The sequence below is a fragment of the Trachypithecus francoisi genome, unplaced genomic scaffold (assembly GCF_009764315.1).
Source record: "Trachypithecus francoisi isolate TF-2019V2 unplaced genomic scaffold, Tfra_2.0 Lachesis_group3, whole genome shotgun sequence".
NCBI lineage: Eukaryota > Metazoa > Chordata > Mammalia > Primates > Cercopithecidae > Trachypithecus > Trachypithecus francoisi.
The window spans coordinates 114609038-114630835 of record NW_022681468.1 but is presented as its reverse complement, the minus strand read 5'-3'; the positions used below and the strand labels follow the sequence as shown (position 1 = coordinate 114630835).

Here is a 21798-nt window from a genome sequence, read left to right as displayed (position 1 = left end):
CTAGCTGTTTCCTGAGGGGCACTGGTACCTCCGGGACCTGGAGTGTACTGGAAGAAATGGGGCAGTCCAGGTATAGCATGGACCCCAGATCACCCCCACCCCACTCCCTTTCAATGATTATTATGTCTTATGAGCTAGGGCGGGGAGTGGGGCAGACATGCCTCTTTCATGGCTCCCTGAACACACAGAACCCTCTGTACTGGGCACTTCTACTCTCAAGCACCCTGACTTGCACCCAGCAGCTAAGGTCATCTCACCCCCACCTCCTACCTGCCCCTGGGCCAGCAGGAGGGGCTTGGCCACGTTTGGCGAGACAGGACTTCTTGAAGCTGGAAGATTTCCCACCCCGTAAGAGTCAGAATGTGAAAACCAGGAGCGCTGATACCTGGAGAAGGAAGACTGGCTCTGGTCAAGTGATTCTGGGTTTAGGGCTCTGGGCCATTCCCCCTCAGCCAGCTGGTGACAGAGGCTGGCCCACCGCCTGCTGAGAGGGCCATCTCACCCATGGTGAGAACAGAGCACCCACCCCAGCCTGGCTTGGACAGTCTGAGGATGGGCCCAAGCAGCCACCTACCAGGCCTCTTGGCCCGGGGTCACACCCACTACTGCTAGCAGCACCACCTTCTCCCGAAGTAGGCAGGTGCACTCTGCCTCCAGGGCCTGCACACAACCCCCCAACACCATCTGCTCTCCCTACAGATGCTGCAAATGATCCAAGCAGGCCCCCAGTTGCTGGGAGCTCCGGCCCAGCTCTTCTGAGAGTCTCTTGTTCACCTGGGGAGACCTCTACCCCACCCAGTTGTGGCTCAGCCTCCACCAGGGTTGTGGGGCTCCAGCCTTTACTCATACAGCCCCTTCTTCTCCTCAGAGGCCCCAAACTCCACTTCATCTGGGTCTCAGCCCTTCCAGGAGGCCTCTCTGACCACCCTAGCCTGCAGTCTCCTCTACGCTCCAGGGGATGACTCTGGACCAGCGCGTGGCTGCACACTAGCAGGGGGGCCAGTTATGTGAGGATGAGGATGGTGCTCTCTGGAGTCTGTGTGGATGTGCTGCTAGAATCTGTCTCTTCTTGTCATTCTCCTTTCCTCTGTGCCCCCAGATCCCCTCGCCCTACATTGAAATCCCCCCTGGAATGGGGCCCAGGCTCCCTTGCCTCTGCCCCCTGGTACAGATGGGCATGGCCTGGATCAGCTAATGCCCAGATTCCCTTTTCTGTGGGGCTGCCCCTGCCAGCTATCTTGACCAACCTCAGTGAGCATCAGTAACTGTTCCTGCAGATGGACTGTGTCCTGAGCCTGGGCAGGGGTCTCAGCTGCTGGCATGGAGACTCTGTCTGGGTCCCAAAGCTCCTGGGCCCTGCCTCCATCCCAGCTCTGCTCTTGGATCTGCAGGCCTGGCACCAGCATCTCCTGTGGATACACTTGGTCCAGAATCCTGGGGTCTCCTTCCAGCTTCCAGACCACACTGGGATAGTCTAGGGAGACCCTTGATGCCTAAGGGCATGTTGTGGCAGGGTCCTGGCCCCAACTCAAGTTATGACTCTGAACAAGCTCTCCTCTGCCCTCTGGTCTCAGTTTCCCATCTGAACCAGGAGGGAAGTCATTGAATGATCCCAGAGTATTCCCAAATGTTGGAAGAGGATCCCTCTCTGGGCTGGACTAAGCCCCTGTGCTGCCCTCCTTCTCCAGATAATGCTCCAATAATGAGGACCAGAGAATAAAGTGTAGGGCAGGGTCAAAGGTATGGCAGGGCCAGTGCTCAGGGCCTGCCATGCACCCACTTGGGGTATCCCCGGGCTGGGCTCTGGGCCAAGAGGCTGTTGGGTCATCTGGTCCAAACGCCGCTGGGCCTTTTCCACTTCTGTCTGCAGCAGCAGGATCCTGTGGGTAGAAGAGACTGTCTGCCTGTTCCCTGCCACCCCACCCCTCCCCCACAGCCCAGCCCCACTCACTTGTCTTCTATGTCCTGGTCTGGCCTCCTCCACTCAGCCTGTCCCTGGGATCCCTGCCTTTGGTGCCTCTCCTGCTCCAGGCAGGCCAGGGAGCACTCCACCTGCTGGGAGGAGACTGAGTGGGAGGGTCAAAGGCAGCACAGAGCCTCAGATAGGTAGGCCTAGCTTCCCTGCCTCCCACCAGGCAGGGCAGTGTCTGCAGCCTCTGATAACGCAGGCGGACTGGCAGCCAACAGCCCAGCTGACAGCCCAGCATGGACCCGTACCCTGGGGCCCTGAGGGGCAGCTTTCGGCTGTTATCTATCACGACACGCTCCAGCTGTGCATCCTCTGCTTCCAGCTGGGTCCGAGATACACTGCCTCTCCAGCTGCTCTCCAGCTGCTGACGGGTTTCAGGGTGGAGGCCAGCAGAACTGCTGTGGCATGCTAAAGGGCGGGCAGACATGAGGTTGTCAACTAGGTCCCAAGGGTCCCCCAGGCCTAGTAAGGGAGCAGTGGCTCCAGGAGGGCCAGCTGTGAGCTAAGACACGGAATCACTGAAGGCTTGGGTAACTGGGCCATCACACGGTGTCCCTTTCCTACCCTCACACGAGGTAGGGATGCTGGTAATCTTTCCAAGAACCCTCAGCCTGCACAGCCATCTCCCCCTCTCTGGGGATCGCCTGTTTCACTTGGGGAGATGGCGCTTCTAAGGAAGCTCTTCAGTCTATGGAGCTAAAACCAGCCCCTCCCTCCCTCAGATTCTCCCTGGGGGGGCCACAGGGACCCTGGCCCTTCCTTCACCTCCAGCGGTGTCCCTAGCCACCCCGAACATATGCCTCCCAGGCAACACCCTGCACTCTTCCAGGGGTACCATTCAGAGACATCTCTGTTCAACACCGCAGCCTTGCTGGGGACTCCATTTCCCTTCCTCTGGGTGCCCCAGACCCCAGCAAGCCTCCCTGAGAATATGGCACCAGATGTGGACACCAGCTCTGTGCATTCTGGAGCTTTCAGCCTGCTAAGGGGATGTTGGTAGCTCAGCGGACCTCCTTTCAGCTACAGAAAGCCCAGGAAGAAGGAGTGGGGGAGGACAGGGCCTCACTTGCTGCTTTAGGACCAGCTGAGTCCCAGCTCATGCTCTCGCCTCTGCAGCACAAAGGCTTGCTCCGATAGGGCCTCCAGCACTGCTCGAAGATGGCTGGCCAGCTCGACCCTCTGCCGCCTGCTTTCTGCCAGCTGCTCCCACAGGTCCTTCTCTGACTGCCTCCAGTCCTGCTCAGGGGCCCTGTTGGAGCACCTGCCAGGGAGAGGGGAGCCAGACTTCAGCCCGGGGCCAAGGGAGCTGCCATGCCCAACTTCCCTATGCTCACCTGCACCCTTCAGTGGGGCTTTGTGGGCAGACATGGTCCAATGCCCCAAGGAAATAGGAGCTCTGGAGACAGCGGGCAGGGCTGGGCATCAAGTCCATAGGCTCTGCCTCAGTGGGCCCTGAGAGCAGGACAGATCAGGGGCAGTCCTGGCTTCCCAAAGCACCAGACTCAGAATTGAGGCCCCGTGGCTGAGCACGCACTAAAACCCTTCAACCCTGATCCTCTGGCCCGAAAGTCTCCTGGTGATTGGAACTTCACTAAACACCAGCCTCAACTCCACTAAAGAGTTCTCAATTCTCTGTGGTTTCCATGAGCTGTAGGTGCTGCCAGGGGTGGCCACTTGCTAAATAAACACAAACCCCATTATCCTCACAGCAGCAGGTCTGGGGAGGTGCAGCAGGCACTCCTGAAGGGAAGCCAGTACCCAAGTTTGGCAGGGAGTCCCGTGAGGAGCTGCAATTCCCACCCAACACTGTCTGCACCAGAGCCCCATTCCCCCTTCCAGTGTGGGAGTCTGGAAATGGCAGGGAAGCATTTGGGGGACCCCACAGTTTAGCTATGATGTGGGTGTCAGAGTCTTTAAGTCAAGTCACTGCTCAGGTACCGCTCTGGCTTCCATAGCTTCAGCTGTAAGATGGAGGCCCTGACGGATCTCTCACCCACCAGCTTGGCTGTTCTGCCAGTGTTGCCATCCCTACATCCCTCACCATCACCCTCTTCACCTCTACGGTCCGGGCCCAAGTCCACTGCGTCCCGACTCCCAACCCTGGGCATGAGGCACCCTGCCCAGGCTCTGACAGTGCACAGGAGTTGTCTTCACCTAACAGTGGGTACACCTGGCACCTCTACCACCCCCACCCTGACCTCCCCACACCTCACATTCCCAGGACTTCTCCACTCAGGATGGCACCATTGCCCACCAGGGCTTCTCCCCACTGGACAGCTTGACTCTCCTCTCCCCTTACTCCAGGCCCAGGCTCCTGCAGCCCCCTCCAAAATTGCCTCCCCTCCAAAATATCACTGCCACACAAGGCTTCTCTAAGATGGACCATGAAGACTGGCCCTGCCCCCACCTCCCATACTGGGCACAGTTCCCACAATGCCACTCTGCCTGGGCGCTGTCTTGCCAGTCAGTAGTGATGGGTTTTCCATGGCAGCCCCCTGCCCTTAGTGAGAACCTGAGCTGTGGCCAGCTTGGTCTGGGAGGGGCTCATGGTCCACAGAATGGAGTGCACATGCAGGCCAGATTGTCCTCAGCAGGGGGCCAGGCCAGGGCAGCCCCAGGAAGGCTTTCCAGGGAGGTGACCCTGGGGGCAAGGCTCAGAGGTGAATCAACTGCCTCCAGAGAAGTCAAAGTCAGATGAGGCAGACAGAGGAGAGAGTAAGGACAATAGGACAAGGAGGGCATCAGAGCAGCGCGGCCTGGCAGGCAGTGAGCTGAGCCCTAAGCTCAGTGGAAGTGGAGGTGGGGGGCAAAAGGGAGACCAAGAGGAGTGAGAGGAGCTGTGGGGTTTAGGAGGATGCAGGGCAGCGGCACCTCCCCAGGTGCCCTTGAGATATGCTGCAGTCCTCAACTCCACAGAGGCTGAGGACTGAGACGGGAGCTTGGGCCTGAAGGGCAGTGGAGGTGCAGCAAGCCTCTTCTAGGGTGGGGATGGGAGAGGAGGAGTTACCCAAACCTCACCTGGGGGCACATCTTTCTCTAAGTGTCTGAAAGCTGTGAAAACCACAAAAGAATGAAATTCTAAGGGTAGAATGCCAGGCAGGATGGCCTCCAGGCTGCAAAGTGTGGAGAGGGAGAGAGAGCTGGGAGATGGCTTCTTTTCCACCTCAGAAAAAGAGAGTTGCTTTGTGACTGGGAGGCAGGGACTCCTGGATTCTTAATGGTAGGCAGTTTGGTAGGAAGGTGACTAACTTACCCCATTAGAGCCTGGAGCTCAGGGCAGGGCTGGGGATAGGAGCTTCTCTGAGAACATCCATCCCTCAGGGCTGGTATCCTGGAGCCATGGAAACTCAGGCAACACTAAGTGGTGGGAGGAGGAGACACCACAGAGGCCTCCCACCTCATCTGAGCTGATGAAACCCCGAGATGGAACCTGGCTAGTGTGGCTGAGGCCATGGGGACCAGGCAGGAATGGCATCTCAGATGGCCTGGGATTTTTCAAAATCTTTAGCTTTTGAGGTAGCACTAAGGGGGGCAGCACCTCAGCAGCCAATCTGGGTCACCCACGGTACACTGAAGCGGCTCCTGACTTTCTTTTTGGAGATGGAGTTTCGCTGTTTTGCCCAGGCCGCAGTGAAGTGGCCTGATCTCGACTCACTGCAATCTCTGCCTCCCGGGTTCAAGTGATTCTCCCACCTCAGCCTCCCCAGCAGCTGGGACTACAGGCGCGTACCACCACGTCCAGCTAATTTTTGTATTTTTAGCAGAGATGGGGTTTCGCCATGTTGGCCAGGCTGGTCTCGAACTCCTGACCTCAGGTGATCCATCCACTTCAGCCTCCCAAAGTGCTGGGATTACAGGCGTGAACCACCGCACCTGGCAGATTTTTTGTTTGTTTTTGAGACAGGGTCTTGCTCTGTCGCCCAGGCTGGAGTGCGGTGGTGTGATCACAGCTCATTGCAATCTCAACCCCCTGAGATCAAGTGATCCTCCTGCTTCAGTCCGCTGCAAGAAGCTGGAACTACAGGCACGCGCCACCAAGTCCGGCTAATTTTTGTAATTTTTTGGAAGGGGACTTAGTTTTGAATTAGCTTCTATTGTTTACTTCCGGTAGCCGTGGTGGAGCTGGCAGAGATTTGGGGGATACTAAACACCCCTACAAATCATGCCGTGAGATCCCCCGTTTCAGGGACAGCCGCTGGCGAAGAACTTGAAGCAGTCGCAGCTTGGAAGGGGGGCCCCACTGCGACAGCGTCCCGCGTCAGGGGCGGGCCCAGCCCCGCGGAGGAGTGGGTATGGGCTGGGCAGCGGCTGGCTGGCCCGTGGGGAGCCCCACGGTGGTGGGGAAACCCTTGGGGCCCCGGCGGAGCGGTCCCGAGGAGGGGGCGGTGCCTGCAGGGATGGTCCGCCCCGACTGAGGGTTTCTAGCCCGCGCGTGGCGTGGGGACAATTAGGCGCCACGCCCTGTCGCTTCGCTGCACCAAGCTCGCGAGGCCGGGGACGCCACTCCCAGACCGGGCGGGACGCGCACGCTCACAGTGAGGTCTCTCAAAAGGGCCCCACCTCAGTTTTCTCATCTGCAAAGTGGGGCCTCGTAATCCTGCCCGACCTGGCGCGGGACAGTAGGTGTCAGGGATTTTGGTGACCTCACGCTCGAGGCCTCTGCAAAACGGGGCTGTCTAGTGGCCCGGAAACGCGGCCGGCTGGGGTTTTGTCTGGCGGGGGAGTCTTAATGGAGAGGCCACGCAGGCTGGCAGGAAGCCGCTCCACCCGAGGGGGCTCAAGGAGAGGGGATCTCCTCCCCGCCAGACCCCGGCCCCGCCGACAGGCCCTGCCAGAGTAGCTCTAGGGTATCTTCCCAGAAACTGCCCCGCACGCACTGGCTAGCTGGGAGCCCCACCACGGCTTTCAAAAAACCCGCACACACCAAGACAATAATGTGTCGTTCGCTCGTTTCGCGCAAGCGGAGTCGCGTCCGCCTTCCCGAGCCCCAGGGCACAGACCTCAGGCCGCTCTCGCGCTCTCCGGGGCCCCGAGAACAATGCCCGTCCTCTCCGCGCGCAGGAGGGAGTTGGCGGACCACGCGGGGTCGGGGCGGCGGAGCGGGCCCAGCCCCGCGGCCGAGTCGGGGCCCCACGTCTCTGCTCTGAGAGCCCAGTCGGCCCGGGCCGCGCACCTGTCAGGTCGGGGAACCTACGTGCGCCGCGACACGGCCGGAGGCGGGCCGGGCCGGGCCCGTCCCCTCGACCCTCCCGGAACTAGTCTCCGAGGCCGCGGCGCCCACCGGAGCGGAGAGGGCTGGTGTCCCGGAGCCTTCGAGTCGGGGGCTAGAGCGGCCAGGCCTCCGAGCCGGGTCGAGCCAGGGCTCGCGACGGCTGCGTCACGCGAGGGGGCGGGGCCGCCACGGGCGGAGGTCGCAGCCGGAAGCGGAAGAAGCGCTCGGAGAGGGGAGTGGGGCCTAGCTGCAGCCGGAGCCTGGGAGACGGTAAGTGTGGGCTGGGGCCCGCGGCGGCGACAGCGGTGGCGGCGGCCGGGGGTGAGTCGGCGGGGAAGGCGCGCTGGTGCCATTCGGTCTCGGCTTACTCCCTTTCTTTCTCCTCTTCGGCCCACCTCGGGCCGCGGCCTCGACCTCTCACCCCTGACCCGCTGCTTCTGCCCCGGAGGGCGGTCACTGCAGACCCTGACCTCGATTCCGCGGTGTTGAAGGCGGAGCCTGAACGGTCTCTGGGGCCGCTCAGGAGTCCAGTTTAGGTTTTGTGCCTGCCCGCGGAATGGGGTCGGGTCCGACGTGGAATAGCCGGAGTCCCTTCAGACACCTCCCCTACCCCTGGCTTCAGACTTGGTCCACAGACGACTCCTCCTTTGGCGGCCTGGAGTTTGATTCTGGCCCAGTTCGGCTTTCCCTCTGCCCCCGCGTTTCCCCTCGGCTCCACTGGTGGCGGTTACAGGAGAGGGGACTCTGAGACCCCTGGGACCTGGCGCGGCAGGAAGGGACGCGAACGAGAGCGCAGGCCCCCTTGTGTGTTTTGTTGTGGTGATGGAGCCGCTCCAGCCCGGGGGATGGGCTAGGCCAAGCTGACAGTACAAATCCCCTGGCTGCTCCTCCGTCCTGCCGGGAGTCTCTAGCTTTAGTTCCGGGTGTGGGTGCCCTGATGTGGAGCTGGGGTGGAAATTGCCTGAACCAGGCCCCCAGCAGAGGCGGAGTTGGCGGCCTTCCAGCTTCCCTCCTTGATGCCCTTGAAAAGAAGAAGCGTTTCACCCGTTGGTGGTGGAGGCTTGCGAGGTGGCAGGTTTGAGGTTGCAGTGGTAGGGCAGTGCCAGCCAAAAATAACCATGGGTGCTGGGGTGGCTGGAATCTGGGAGGGCAGCCGCTGACCTGGCTGGCTGCACTTCTAGTCAGCCCAGTTCTCTGGCCAGGAACAGCAAATGAGAAGCCGACAAGGCCTGTGCTCAAAGTTGACATCCCTGGTTTGGTTTCCTTCACATCACCTTTTTCCTTATTGTGCAGAGCAGAGCTTCCCAAAGCATAATTGTGGCCTTTAGCTGCTTTTTAAACAAGCTGTTTGCTGAGGTTTTAGAGAATCAGAGATAATTGAGAAATAGGCCCCAGAGCGCTGGCTGGGAGGATGGTGTCTGCTATTTCCAATATTTTACTTGCCTAGAATGTGTTAAAGGAAGGATACTGTATTACTGCTTTGTGTGCGGTACCTTATAACTCTCATACTTCTCATCTCTTTTGCCAGGCTGGGAAATGTTATCTCCGTTTTCCAGGCATGCTAACCAAGGCCTAGAGTGCCTTGTCTAAGGTCATGAGGCTGGTATGTGACAGCACTAGGATTTAGTTTAGAGTTTTCTGCCAGAGCTCTCTCCTCCCAGTTTCCTTGGAAGGGACTTATAAAATGTCTGTAAGGCATTTAACACACCCCTGAAGTGTTACCTGGAACTTTTAAATGTTCATGAAAAGCTGCCACTAGTACCTCTGTGGGCACAAAGCTGTGCTAGGCGTTTCACTTACAGGACAGACATATTTTATGCTCACAAAACCTTGTAAGAGATTACTATTCCCTTGATACAAGAGGAAGCTGATGGTCAAGAGTAGTGTAATAATTTGTTCAAAGGCACACAGCTAGAAGTAGCATGCCATGATTCAAATGGACATCTATAAGACTCTGAAATTGTGCTCTCCATTGATGTGAATATGTATGGACATAAGAATCTTCTAGGTCCCAGGAGGGAGTCTTTGACCTGGTGTGACCGTGCTCATGTCCTCCAGTTCTGGTGTTTGTCTGCCCAGTGAGGATGGCAGGACCATACTTGCCTTATGGCATGATATGTGCCCTGGCCAGTGGAGCATCTTCTGGGTCAATTAGTGGGATGTGAGTTACTGCTTTCATTCCATAACTTGGGCACCTGACCCAGAGTAATTGCAGGAAAACAGTGAAACATTAGTCAACTGATTACCAAAACAACAAATCTAAGCTTCTGGGGAGGTGATTTTACAAAATATTTATCTCCAAAGACTTCCCAGGTAAACGGGGGAAGACATGTTAGTGGGGAGATGGAGGGCTTTCTTAGGGACACAGAGAGGCTCCCAGGGTGTGGTCACATAGGCCTCACTGTCCTGCTCATGCATGGGGAGCTGTTCTATGCTGATCTTCTGACGGGCCCTGCTGGTGAGATGGGGCAGCCTCAGTGGGTTTGTACAAAATGTGCTTGGCCAGGCAAGCTCAGGACTGACCATGACTAGAGGTTGGCTGTGGCCAAGTGTGAGCGTTGGGAAGAAGACTGGCTCCATGGAGGCAGTCAGGGGTTCATGTATGGGTGGAGCAGATTGCTGGCCTCACATAGCCAGCTTTCTCCGCTGGTGGCAGATCCAGCCTGGCAATTTCATGTGATGGATATAAGTCCTCACTGAACAGGGATAGCGAGGTGAGGCTCTTTTACCTGCCAGACGACTAACCCTCTGGCTATCCTGAGATAGGCGTAGGGTAGGATACTAAAGCCAGAGAGCTAGAAGAAGGGACAGTAATGGTACTGTAGGATAAAGGCAAGGCACCTGGCAGGGCACTATGGGGGTCTAAAAGGGTACTAAATGGGCCTCTGGCAAGAAAGTTGGATACTCTGAGGACCTTGGCATCCTTCCCAGTGCTGAGACCCAGGATGAGCCAGCAGGGGCTGGATAGACCCCCTGGGTCCACGTCTCCTTGGGTAGACCCTCAGGAGGGCTATGGAATGTTCCTGAGGCCTATGTGCCTCTTTCTCCAAGGGCTGCTCTTCTCGTCTGTGTTGTGGCTCCTCATGCTCACTTGTGGTCCTTACTTCCTTGGGTGGGGTCCAGTTCAGGGTCTCAGCCAGACAGCGTTCAGCTTCTCAAACTTGAGGTCTTTGAGCCCTTGCCTCCCGTGTGTTGGCTCCATGCCAACAGCCCTTTGCCTGGCCTCTGGCATTAAAGAGCGTTCACTTCACGGGACTCCCCAGGCAGGAGGAAATGGAGTGCAGGAGGCTCCCCTTTCTCCTGCCTTTGATCTCCCTGCGGTAGTGTTCACCGTTCCAGGGTTCCTGCCTCAGCCCCTGGCCCTGGCTCACCCAGTTCCCTGAGCACTCAGGCCACCAGGCCAGTGATGCTCTGCTGGGAGGCAGCTGTTTGTTTGTTCACTGGCAGAGAAGGTTGTTTCCCATTGTCTGCTGTTTGACCAGTGTGACCTCAGAGTTCTTCTTGCTTCATAAACCTCTGGGAGGGGCCACCTCCAAACAGAACAATGGGCCTCTTCAGGAGCAACTGGGAAGCCCCAGGCAGCCCCATGGCCGGAGGTGGCTGGCTGTGTGTTTAGCAGGGCTTTCTGTTCCTTGTGGTCTAGATGCATCACTGTAAGCGATACCGCTCCCCTGAACCAGACCCGTACCTGAGCTACCGATGGAAGAGGAGGAGGTCCTACAGTCGGGAACATGAAGGGAGACTGCGATACCCTTCCCGAAGGGAGCCTCCCCCACGGAGATCTCGGTCCAGAAGGTGAGAGGAAACTAGATAGGAGGGAAAGGCTCCTTCTGTCAGCTGGGCTCAGCTGTGGCAACTCCAGACTCCTTGAGATGACTCCATCCCCGCCCAGCTGTCCCTGGATCCCTGCCCTGTCCTCTTTGGGCTCCTCCACTAACCTCACCTGCATGCCTTGGCCTCAGCAGTAGCTGCCTTCCTTGTCACCCAGTCTTTCTCTGTTTTGGAGTGCCTTTTCTCCCTACACATCCCCCCATTTTCTAGGCTGGCAACTTTCTTGCTTAACCTCCTAAGCCTTCCTCGGTGAGAATTAGGAACATAACCTCACCCCTGGAAAGGTTGTTCCCTGGGCCTATCTCAGCCCCCAGGCCAAACTTAAGAGTTGCAGCAGGCCACAGGGAACTCTGGAGGGTGTAGAACTCTTGGAGGCCCTCTACCATACTCCCCTTCCCCTGTACCCCTCCTCCTATGGCTGGAGGATGCTGCTGTTGGACAGGGCTCTGGAGGGCAGGCTTAGTACCTTTGCACCCTCCCCTCTCAGCCACTTCCCACCAGTCTGGATGCTTTTAGCACAGGCTGTCCCCCTTCAGCCCTTTACAGTGGCCCTACCACAGGTCTCTTGCCTGCTAACAGCAAGGACCCAGCTGACCAGCATCCCCATCCCCCTTTTGGCAGCCATGACCGCCTGCCCTACCAGAGGAGGTACCGGGAGCGCCGTGACAGCGATACATACCGGTGTGAAGAGCGGAGCTCATCCTTTGGAGAGGACTACTATGGATCTTCACGTTCTCGTCATCGTCGGCGATCGCGGGAGAGGGGGCCATACCGGACCCGCAAGCATGCCCACCACTGCCACAAACGCCGCACCAGGTCTTGTAGCAGCGCCTCCTCGGTGAGTGGTAGCCAGAGTGTGCTGGCTGGGGCTTAAAGGCCTCATCTCTTCCTAGCCTTCTCTCAGGCTGGCTGGTCCGGGTGAGTACTGCCAGCCCTGTGCACGTGCACTGGTGTGCGTGCATGTGTGTGTGTATGTGTTGTCTGGTCCAGGTGCAGGGCTGATCACAGGGTCCTGGCCCCTGTGTCTTCTGGCCCCTTCCAGTGGCAACTATAGGAACTCTGGCTCCGATGCTGGCTGGCCTCTGGCCTGTCTATGTCTACACAGTGCTCCAGACACAGGCCACGAGGTGCAAGTGGCTGGGGACACTTCTTAGGACACTTCTTAAGGATCCTAGTAGAGTGGCTGGTATGGTGGTCTGCAGCTATATGGCCTGGTCCTTCCCACCCAGAGACTGCCTCCTTGTGTAACTGAGTGCTCTGATGTGGACTGCATCCACCTCTGCGTCTCATCTGCATACCCCTTCCCAAAGGCCCCCAGTCTGGAGTGCCTCACAGGACGGGAGGATTTGCCTGTCAGCCAGCTCAGACTGGGAACTTCCCTTCTAATCTCCAGCCAGGCCCTCTCCAGCCGAGCCTCTTTACGAGGGGCAGTCGCGGTGAGGAGGGGCAGGTGCCTGTGTGATGGGGCATGTGAAGAAATGGTGGAAAGGCTGCTGCCCCAGGCCTTGTCCAGTTGCAGGCCACATGCCCAGAGCAGGGCCTGGCCAGTATTCCTAGCACAGAGGGTTGTAAGGTCTCTGGAGCCCTCACTGCGCTCAGTTCCCTGGGGAAGGAAAGCCAGTTGTGTATTTCCGAGGTTACGTGCGGTCTTCTCTTCTCCCCCATCCCTCTTCCCTGCCTCCCCCCTGCCGGCCTTGAGGCCCCTGAGGAGCGGTGGAGAGGCCAGGCGTCTTCTCTGCCCAGCTCTTTCTGTGACTTCTTTGGCCACAGGTTGAGGGTTGACTGTGCCGGCGATTGCAGCGTGGCCCTTTCGCCTCTCTGCACACTGCCACATGCTGCCACAGGATGGCAGTGCAGGTCTGGCTCTGCTTCTCTGTTTGGTGCCCTCTTATCGATCGTCGTGAGACTTGGGATGGGCCTAGATTGTGAGCAGCACAGGTGCCAAGGCCAGGGCAGGAGCTGGCATGGGGCCTGTGTGGGCCATTGTGGTAGGAAGCCTGGCAGTTGACTGGCCTAGAGGATCCAAGGCTGCTTTCCTGCTTGAGGCTGGTGGCAGAAGGGCTGCTGACGGAAGGCTGTTTCTGGTAGTGATGGTGAAGTCTGGCCAAGGATGCCGTCTGGAGGCAGGTAGCAGCTTGGCTCTGAGTGGCAGCTGTCAGGCATGTGCAAGTCTGCGTGGACGAACAGAGGCAGGCAAGGACAGGCTGGGCATTCTGCAGCTGAAGCCGGAGCAGCCGCTGACCAGTCTGGATGGTTGGACCCAGGAGGGGCCAGCTGCCTTCTTGCGCCACCGTTCTCACTGCATCTTCCGCTCTGGCGAAAGCCACATGGGAGGGCCGGGGAGGGAGAGACTCGGAGGAGGAGGAGGAGGAGGGAGTCGGGGCAATGGCTCTCCTCACAGCGTGGCCCTCAGCAGCAGAGGCAGGTCGTCTTCCTGAGCGTTTGTGGCGCTCCTCTTAGAGATAATGTCCGAGTTTTCTTTACATACCTGTAGCTGTTTTTACTTTTCTGTTTTTGAAGTCAGTTTGTGTCTTGACGTGTCCCTTGCAATATCCCTATCGTTATATATGCTGTGTGCCTTATGAAATGCTGGGATCTGGAAAATCCAACCAACCAACCCACCGGCTCCTCACCGTCTCCACCTCTGCCTTTGACTGACACCTCAATCTGTCAATCGGAACCGCCTACCATGCGATTGGTCGGATGGCGTTTCGGGGGGCGGTGCATGCAGAGAAGCCAACAGAGCAGTAAGCGCAGCAGCCGGAGTGTGGAAGATGACAAGGAGGGTCACCTGGTGTGCCGGATCGGCGATTGGCTCCAAGAGCGATGTACAGCCACCTTTCGTAAAACTTTACCTCTCTACTTTCTACCCCCCTTGTTAGACGAGACCTCTCCTGCCTGGAGGGGCCTCTAGTGCGCGTGGTGCCTTAGCGGGGCCACCAGTAAATTGCCTGAATGACACAGACACTAGCAACTTCCATTTTAAAGAGTGTAGCAGTGAGAGAGAAACCTTTTTTGTTTTTGAGAATTTGAATGCTGTGAACTTGCAGGAGCTGCCAACTCCCTGCCCTCCAGATTCTCATGCCCAATTTCTTTTCTCTCCTAGATGAGATTGTGGGGAACCTGGGTGAAGGCACCTTTGGCAAGGTGGTGGAGTGCTTGGACCATGCCAGGTGAGCGAGCTGGGGCAGTACAGCTGGCTCTGGATGTGATCTTCCTGGAAAGAGCTGGCCTGAGTTCTTGAGGGTGGCAGCTATCAGAGCTTAACTTTTTTCTTTTTGAAGGGTGGCACCAAAGTAGGGTTCTGACCTGTCCATGTTGGGGTTTTGCTGATCCCCTGTAATAAGGGAGAAATTCTTGGGTCCTGCAGGTATGTGGCAACACTACCCAAGAATTGTTGCTCAGTGAAAGGTTCTGCTCTAATCTCTCTACTTCTCCAGGACTGTAGTGGTGGATATCAGAACAAGGCCAAGGCCCCAGCTCCCCTATGGCTTGGAGCTGCCTCCTGTGATAACTTTTAGGTTCTTGGCCTGGCAAGGGGCTAGGAGTACCACTAAGCCCAGCCCTAAGGGCATAAGCCCATCCCCTGAGGGTCTGCCTTTGAGGCTGTGCAGATCTTAGTCGAGAGAAACATGACCCTGGGCTTTCTCACCAAGCAGGCCGCTGCCTTTTTCAGTGTGGCTAGGGTAGTGTGTGGTCTCTGCTGAGTGTGCCCAGGACAGTGGGGTATACCTGTGTGTGCCATGCTGCACCTCACTCTCTCCCAAGCCCAACAGTTTTGTCCCTTCACCGTTCCACAAGACTAGAACATTGGCTTCCTCTCATATAGGTCTGGGTTGGGGAGGCCACCTCCAGGGAGCCAGTTGCCTCCCTGCCGTAGTTGGTTTGGCACTTCAGCTACAAAGTGCTTGTGTCCTCATTGGAGCCACGTGCCACCCATATGTGGCCCTCTCGCTGTTGCAGAGATGAATAAACATACTCAGGGTTTGCCTGCATCATACTCCAGTTAACGGCAGAGTTGGCCTCCGCTGCGCTGTAGTGCTCCTACGTTAAATGGGGTACTCAAGTTATTCAGACCCAGGCATCCAGCCTTCCCTGTGGCCACAAGGTAGACTGAGAGGAAGTTTCCATTTGCTCCAAGTTTCCATGCAAATGCCTGTACGACTCAGTGCGGCCCAAGAGGTTAGGGTTGGGACCAGTGGGTGGAGGGATATGCACAACTACACCGTGGCCAGGAGGAGACATGGCAGACTCAAGTAGGCGGTCTGGGCTGCTCCTCTCTGAGGAGCTGGAGGGAAAATGAGCCTCTGGAGTTACTAGGGGGCAGGTGGAGGGTCTGGGGAACCTTTACTTTCACTCAAAGGACTCAAAGGGAGCCAGGGCCAGTGAGGGTTGTCATGTGGAGGCAGAATTCAGCTCAGTGAAAGGCAGGGTCTTATTGTAAGAGCCATGCAACTCTGGCAGGGCTGCCTTGGAAGTGATGAGCTCCCTGTGCTGAGGACTGGGATGCCACAGAGGGACCCTGTTTCAGGAGGAGGCTGGAGTGCATGACCTTTCCCCTGAGGTCCCTTCCTGCCCTGAGAATCTGGGAAAATAGGATAGGGAGAGAAAAGCAGGGGATTCTCTAGAAGATTCCTTTACCCTGGGCCTGTGAGCCTTAGGCACCACCATCAGCCTCCCTGAGGCCTCAGACATGCCCTTCCAGGCTAGGGCTGTCTCACTCAAGTTCCCCACTGGACATCTGAATTCTAGCGGTCCTTTCCTGACAGGGCCTGGCAGCCAAACCTCAGCAGGTTTCCTTCTCTGCTGGCTCCCCGCAGATGGCCTCCTGGGGTGGGGTTGGGGGTGGGAAGCACAGAGCAGGGACTGTTAAAATCTTCTCTGGACACTTAAGAAGGGTTCCTGGCATTTTGTGGTCACTGATAAATGCTGTGGCAGGTAGGTGCGGCTGGAGAGGGGTGTGGTAAAAGGAGTGGCCCTGGACCCCACAGTGAGAGGTACCCTTGCTGGTACCCCTACCTCTTGCCAGATCTTTACTCGATCTTGGCACCCCCATCCCTGTTTGCTCAGACTTGCCGACAAGCTCAGGAAGGTCAAGAGGTGCTGCAGGAGGGCTCTGGATGGGACAGCCTGACCAGGGTTGGGGCTGCCTGGCCTATAGGTTAGGTCACTGTGTGAGCTCTTGGGCTGGCGCTGGGTAAGCAGGATTGGCCTCTACTCTGCCACACACCTTTGGGAGCTGGCAGTGGCTGAGAACATAAAAGCCTAAGGCTGGCATGGATGCCAAGAGTATTAACTCACAGATGTCAGGGCGCTTGCTGTGGGGTGGGCAAAGGTCTGGTGTTGCATGGGGCAGGCTGGGCATCCAGTATCTGCTCTCTTCAGTGCAGGCTGCTCCTGGAGCAGTGTTTGTTGGGAGTTGCTGGATTGGGGTGGTGGGTGGGGGAAGGACTGGGCAGCCGCTGATGAGAACCTCTGTTTCCTTCCCGGGTACCAGAGGGAAGTCTCAGGTTGCCCTGAAGATCATCCGCAATGTGGGCAAGTACCGGGAGGCTGCCCGGCTAGAAATCAACGTGCTCAAAAAAATCAAGGAGAAGGACAAAGAAAACAAGTTGTGAGTGTCTGCAACGAGTGGGAGGGAAGCCTTCAGTGGGGCTGCTGGACCCCCAGGGGCTTAGTAGTGTCCCTTCACCCGTCTGCACTGTGCGTTCTCCCCACACTCAGAGCCAGGGGAGTGTGGCAAAGGTCTTGCTGGAAGCCTTTAGACTGTAGTCCAGGCTCCACCCCAGCTGGCTCTGTGGCCTGAGGCAGGCCTCCCAGCCCTGCATTTGTGAATCACTGGGTTATGTTGGGCGTAAGACAAGATAAAAACATGAAGCTGTTTGGGGCTTTTACATAGTAGGAGATACCCAAAGGAGGGCCTTTCTGTGGCAAACACACTGAGCACTCTCCTCCACACATTGTGCTGAGCCTGGGCAGATGGGTGAATCCAGCACACCCTCACGAAGCTCAGCAGAGTGGGCAGGTCGAGAAAAGCAGCACTAGTCCTGCAGAGTGCACTAGCACTTTCCATGTCTCCCTCAGCAACTCTGAGGCAGGGCTTCTCCCACATCATAAGTAGGGAAGCTTGGAGGGCTTGGACCAGAATTGTGGACATCTCCCCTACCCACTGCAGGAAGCTTAGTCCTTGCCCAGAGCTCATCTGGGGATTGGGTGATGGCTGGTGGGGAGAGGTGCTCTTGCTCTGGTTCTCTTGCATTGTGTGTATCTGCATTCTGGTGTGTGACCCGGTGGCCTAGGAGAGAGTTGGGAACTGTCTTCATCTGAGAGAGGGGGTGAGGCAGGCCCCCAGCACACAGCCTGAGCCCTGCCCATCCTCCTCCTCCAGCCTATGCGTCTTGATGTCTGACTGGTTCAACTTCCACGGTCACATGTGCATCGCCTTTGAGCTCCTGGGCAAGAACACCTTTGAGTTTCTGAAGGAGAATAACTTCCAGCCTTACCCCCTACCACATGTCCGGCACATGGCCTACCAGCTCTGCCACGCCCTTAGATGTAAGTGTCCACCCTCAAAAGAAGCATGGACAGCTACATGCCTACAGCCAAGTCATCTGGTTACTTGTTGTCCCCATTCATTCCAGCACGTTACTAACCATTCTCCTGGGCCTGAGGGACACCAGATCCCCTTTGGCGGAAAGGCCTGTCTTCAGGTGGGAATCTCAGTGTGAGGATGGAAAGGCTAGGTAGGGCTCCCTCCAGGGACCCCCGGACCAGCCTCTCTACCCCCAGGCGCTCAGGAAGAAAACAGAAAAGAACTGCTCCAGAATTGGCCTAACCACCAACCCCACCTCCCTGCTTCATGCATGGGGTAAAAAGGTAGAAGCCTGACCTGACAGATAGAGCCACAGGTCCTACCCACATGGAGACCCTCTGTGCAACCCTGACTTGTCATCTCCCTGCTAGCCTTGAAAAGCATTTGGTGGTGCCAGGGCTCAGCACTGTAGGATTTGCAGTGGTTGCAGCAGTACAGAAAGGCTGCTTGGTGAAGTTGGTAGACCTTGAGCTAGAATATAGAGTAGCTCAAGGTAACCCCGCATCGCTCCCCTACCCTGAGCACTGCTACTTTGTGATAGGCTGCAGGCCCTGGGGTGGGAAGCCCCACATGGATGAAGAAGTCTTTCTCCTCCCACAGGATTTGCAAGATGGGACAGGGACAAGGTTTCCAAGCAAGGGGAACAGCTTGGTGAGGCCTGGAGCCTGTTATGGGCTGAGAATTGGCTCTAGTAGAATAGACTATCATTGGGGAGTCGTGGGCCACACAGTTGTGAGGGTCTTGAGTGCCAGATGGGAGCCTTGAGCTGAAAAGTGACTACAAGCAGGTAGCCACTGTCAGAAGGGGCTGGACGGGAAAGGCTTCCCTGCTCATGACTAGCGATGAGAGGTGGGGCTGGCTTCCTGGGTATGCAACCTGTGCACTCAGTCACACAGGACCCTGTGCTTGATTCTTAGTAACTTGAACAGGGGACCTGCATTTTCATTTTGCAAAGGGCCCTGCAAATTATGCAGCTGGTGCGGGGAAGAGGGAACCAACTCAAGGCTGTTGCTGTAGCTTTGGTGAGAGACAGGTGAGGAGGCCTGGTCTCTGCAGAGGAGAAGTGGAGGGAGGTTTTTCAAATGGCTAATTTCTTTCCCACCCCCCTGCTAAAGTATCAGAACCCTCCAAGGCCTCAAGTACAGAGAACCCTTGAGAAAGAGGCCAGCACAGAGGCGGGCTGCAGTCCAGCTCCCTGCTGAGGTGGGGGTGTGAGGAGCTCTGGCAGTTGCTGGCATTGGAGGAGGGGTCTGGCCTAGTGCTGGCAGGAGAGTCAGCTACTCATTTGCCTACTTCCCCTTCTTTCCCTGCTCCCTTAGTTCTGCATGAGAATCAGCTGACCCATACAGACTTGAAGCCAGAGAACATCCTGTTTGTGAATTCTGAGTTTGAAACCCTCTACAATGAGCACAAGGTATTGGTGGGGGTAAGGGTGAGGCCCTGCTCCAGGGGTGGGTTACCCACTCGTGTGGACTCCTGACCTGGCAGGCCTGCCTTGCCTTTCAGAGCTGTGAGGAGAAGTCAGTGAAGAACACCAGCATCCGAGTGGCTGACTTTGGTAGTGCCACCTTTGACCATGAGCATCACACAACCATTGTGGCCACCCGTCACTATCGCCCACCTGAGGTGATCCTTGGTGAGTGACTGTATGGCCTGTGACCTTGTCACACTGGACTGTTGGGAGGGTATAAACAGAGGCAGTGGCATGCCTGGCCGTCTCTGCCACCCAGGGCAGGCAGAGTTTCGCAGACCAAGAGGCCAGTGTCATGAGACACAGGTGACTGACCTGGCTTTATCTGTCAGCCTTACTGAAGAGAGGGCCTTGTAATGGGATTTGGGCAAGAGTCCTGCCAGCCAGTGTGGTGGCTGCCCTGTGACCTCCAGGCTGGAAGCATAGGGCCAGATCTCACAGCCTCTCCCCATCTTGGCTTTCAGAGCTGGGCTGGGCACAGCCCTGTGACGTCTGGAGCATTGGCTGCATTCTCTTTGAGTACTACCGGGGCTTCACACTCTTCCAGGTACAGCCACCCCACATCGCTCCCCTACCCTGAGCACTGCTACTGTGATAGGCTGCGGGCCACTGGGGTGGGAAGCCCCACCTGGATGAGAAGACAGGTGTCTTCCTCCTCCCATTAGTCATCATGTGAGATTCAAAGTCTTAAGGATGTAGATGCTAAAGGGAGTGCACAAGTCAGGGGAGGTGGAACACTCAGAGGAGTCTTATGCTAGGCCGTCGAGGATGGAGGATGGGCAGGAGGTGACCTGACCTTCTAGTTAAAAGGCACAGATGAATAAAGGCATCGGGATGGGCTGGGACAGGGCATGTTCTGGGCAGGGAGCGAAGAGCTAACCAGAGGGAAATGCAGTCACAGCCCAGTCTACCTCCACCCACAAGGGCTGAGGAGCCTGAGCACAGGCTGGCAGGAGAAGCTGGGGCTGCTGCTTCATTGGTAGGTTTGCATCTCCGGGGGCAGTGAGGGCACTTGCCCATCTTTCTTGTTTCTTATTCTCCTTGAAGGGGCCAGAGCTAGGACTGACCCCCTTGCACTGTCCCTAATCTTCCACAGACCCACGAAAACCGAGAGCATCTGGTGATGATGGAGAAGATCCTAGGGCCCATCCCATCACACATGATCCACCGTACCAGGTAAGGACCCCAGTAGCCCCCTCAGGGTTGGTATAGGGGCCTTTCTCTTCTTGGCTGTGGGTCAGCAGGGTACTGGATGTGGTGAGTCTTTGCTGGACAGTCCATGGGTCCCAAAAACCTTCCCTGTGTGCCCCTGCAAACCTGTTGCCCTGGTTCTGCTGCTGTCTTGGGAGCTGCTCTTCCCCACCTCCCACCAGAGGCTTGTCCCCTTTCTGCTCCCACACTTGACTCCACCCCCTTAATTTTCAGGAAGCAGAAATATTTCTACAAAGGGGGCCTAGTTTGGGATGAGAACAGCTCTGATGGCCGGTATGTGAAGGAGAACTGCAAACCTCTGAAGGTCAGTTTCTGGCTACCCCCAGCTCAACTCATGCCAAGGAGAGACCCCAGACAATGGGCAGACATACAGCAGAGACAGGCCAGGCCACTAAAGGCTGCCTCCTCGATCCAGCTCTGTGGGAGGCGGCACCCAAGACTGCTGGATGCTGGCAGTGGGGCTTCTTGCATACTGTCCCAGAGGGGCCCTTGGCCCTACCCCTTACCCATAGGGTGGCTATGAATGTAATTGGGGAACACCAGAAGAGCCAGATGTCAGAAACCCTGCTGCTTCCTGTCCCTCTCTCTCCGCAAAATTTTGGGAAGAACTAGGCAGGACTGAGGTGAGGGGGAGGGAAGACCTAGACATGGCCAGGAAGCCAACTGCATTTGGTCTCTGTTAACTGCATTTGGTGCTCGGGCAAGTGAATTTCGCAGAGGTGATCTCTACCCACTTGTCAGGACTTTGCATGTGGGGGCAGAGGCATCAATCCAGCAAGACACCTAGTAGCCTGGCAAGTTCCGAGCAAAACGTTAAACAGAGGCATGAAAGGAAAGGAGCTGCTCATTGTCCAGGAGGGCGGAAGTAGAGTCCTCCAAGGAGGCAACACTGCCTCCTCGATCCAGTCCAGCAAGGCGTCCCAGAGGCAAGGGGACCTGCTGTGGCTTCCCACGATCCTGCCGTCACACTGAGGCACCTTGTGTCCCTGAGCAGAGTTACATGCTCCAAGACTCCCTGGAGCACGTGCAGCTGTTTGACCTGATGAGGAGGATGTTAGAATTTGACCCTGCCCAGCGCATCACACTGGCCGAGGCCCTGCTGCACCCCTTCTTTGCTGGCCTGACCCCTGAGGAGCGGTCCTTCCACACCAGCCGCAACCCAAGCAGATGACAGGCGCAGGCCACGGCATGAGGAGATGGAGGGCGGGACTGGGCCGCCCAGCCCCTTGACTCCAGCCTCGACCATCAGGTCCCAGGCCAGAGCCACCCAATGAACAGTGCAATGTGAAGGAAGGCAGGAGCCTGCAGGGGAGCAGACTTGGTGCCCAGCTGCCAGAAAGCACAGATTTGACCCAAGCTATTTATATGTTGTAAAGTTATAATAAAGTGTTTCTTACTGTTTGTAACCCCTGGTACCAGTGTGTCCATCTCCAGGCTCCTTGCCTTCCCCTTACCTGACCTTATTAATAAAGTCTTTCTTAGCAGTTCAGCTTGTGGAGAGCTAAGTGTGA

The 21798-nt window shown here is 57.0% G+C and overlaps 2 protein-coding genes across 7 annotated transcripts; one reads left to right on the top strand and one right to left on the bottom strand.

The window, feature by feature from the left end:
* Positions 1–4: 4 nt before the first annotated feature.
* LOC117070368 lies at positions 5–5717 on the bottom strand. Of its 2 annotated transcripts, XM_033189374.1 has the most exons (6): positions 5223–5717; positions 4988–5082; positions 3036–3230; positions 1952–2377; positions 1781–1880; positions 5–47 (listed from the first exon to the last, which is right to left on the bottom strand). In XM_033189374.1, the coding sequence occupies exons 1-4, from the start codon at positions 5225–5227 to the stop codon at positions 1959–1961; spliced, it is 714 nt and encodes a 237-aa protein (XP_033045265.1). In that variant the 5' UTR covers positions 5228–5717; the 3' UTR covers positions 5–47; positions 1781–1880; positions 1952–1958. The 2 variants fall into 2 exon arrangements, with proteins under 2 accessions (XP_033045265.1, XP_033045266.1); XM_033189375.1 differs by lacking the exons at positions 4988–5082; positions 5223–5717 and adding an exon at positions 3304–3968.
* A 589-nt stretch (positions 5718–6306) lies between these two features.
* CLK3 (CDC like kinase 3) lies at positions 6307–21776 on the top strand. Of its 5 annotated transcripts, none has more exons than XM_033189369.1 (13): positions 6307–7516; positions 10824–10976; positions 11634–11850; positions 13744–13840; positions 14119–14185; positions 16510–16626; positions 17401–17567; positions 18924–19018; positions 19111–19240; positions 19540–19622; positions 20172–20251; positions 20501–20591; positions 21282–21776. In XM_033189369.1, the coding sequence occupies exons 1-13, from the start codon at positions 7008–7010 to the stop codon at positions 21456–21458; spliced, it is 1983 nt and encodes a 660-aa protein (XP_033045260.1). In that variant the 5' UTR covers positions 6307–7007; the 3' UTR covers positions 21459–21776. The 5 variants fall into 5 exon arrangements, with proteins under 5 accessions (XP_033045260.1, XP_033045261.1, XP_033045259.1 ...); XM_033189370.1 differs by lacking the exon at positions 21282–21776 and adding an exon at positions 21029–21275 and having other exon boundaries at positions 6307–7451; positions 10825–10976; XM_033189368.1 differs by lacking the exon at positions 21282–21776 and adding an exon at positions 21029–21275 and having other exon boundaries at positions 6307–7502; positions 10825–10976.
* Positions 21777–21798: the final 22 nt, after the last annotated feature.

Coding starts and splice junctions, on each gene's coding strand:
- CLK3 (XM_033189367.1), top strand. CDS start 7,008: ATGCCCGTCCTCTCCGCGCGCAGGAGGGAGTTGGCGGACCACGCGGGG. Junction 11,851..13,743: donor CTTGTAGCAGCGCCTCCTCG/GTGAGTGGTAGC, acceptor CGGTGCATGCAG/AGAAGCCAACAGAGCAGTAA. Junction 16,627..17,400: donor AAGGACAAAGAAAACAAGTT/GTGAGTGTCTGC, acceptor CTCCTCCTCCAG/CCTATGCGTCTTGATGTCTG.
- LOC117070368 (XM_033189374.1), bottom strand. Junction 3,231..4,987: donor AGAGAAAGATGTGCCCCCAG/GTGAGGTTTGGG, acceptor TCTCCCTGGCAG/GTGCTCCAACAGGGCCCCTG. Junction 2,378..3,035: donor AGCTGGTCCTAAAGCAGCAA/GTGAGGCCCTGT, acceptor CCCGCCCTTTAG/CATGCCACAGCAGTTCTGCT.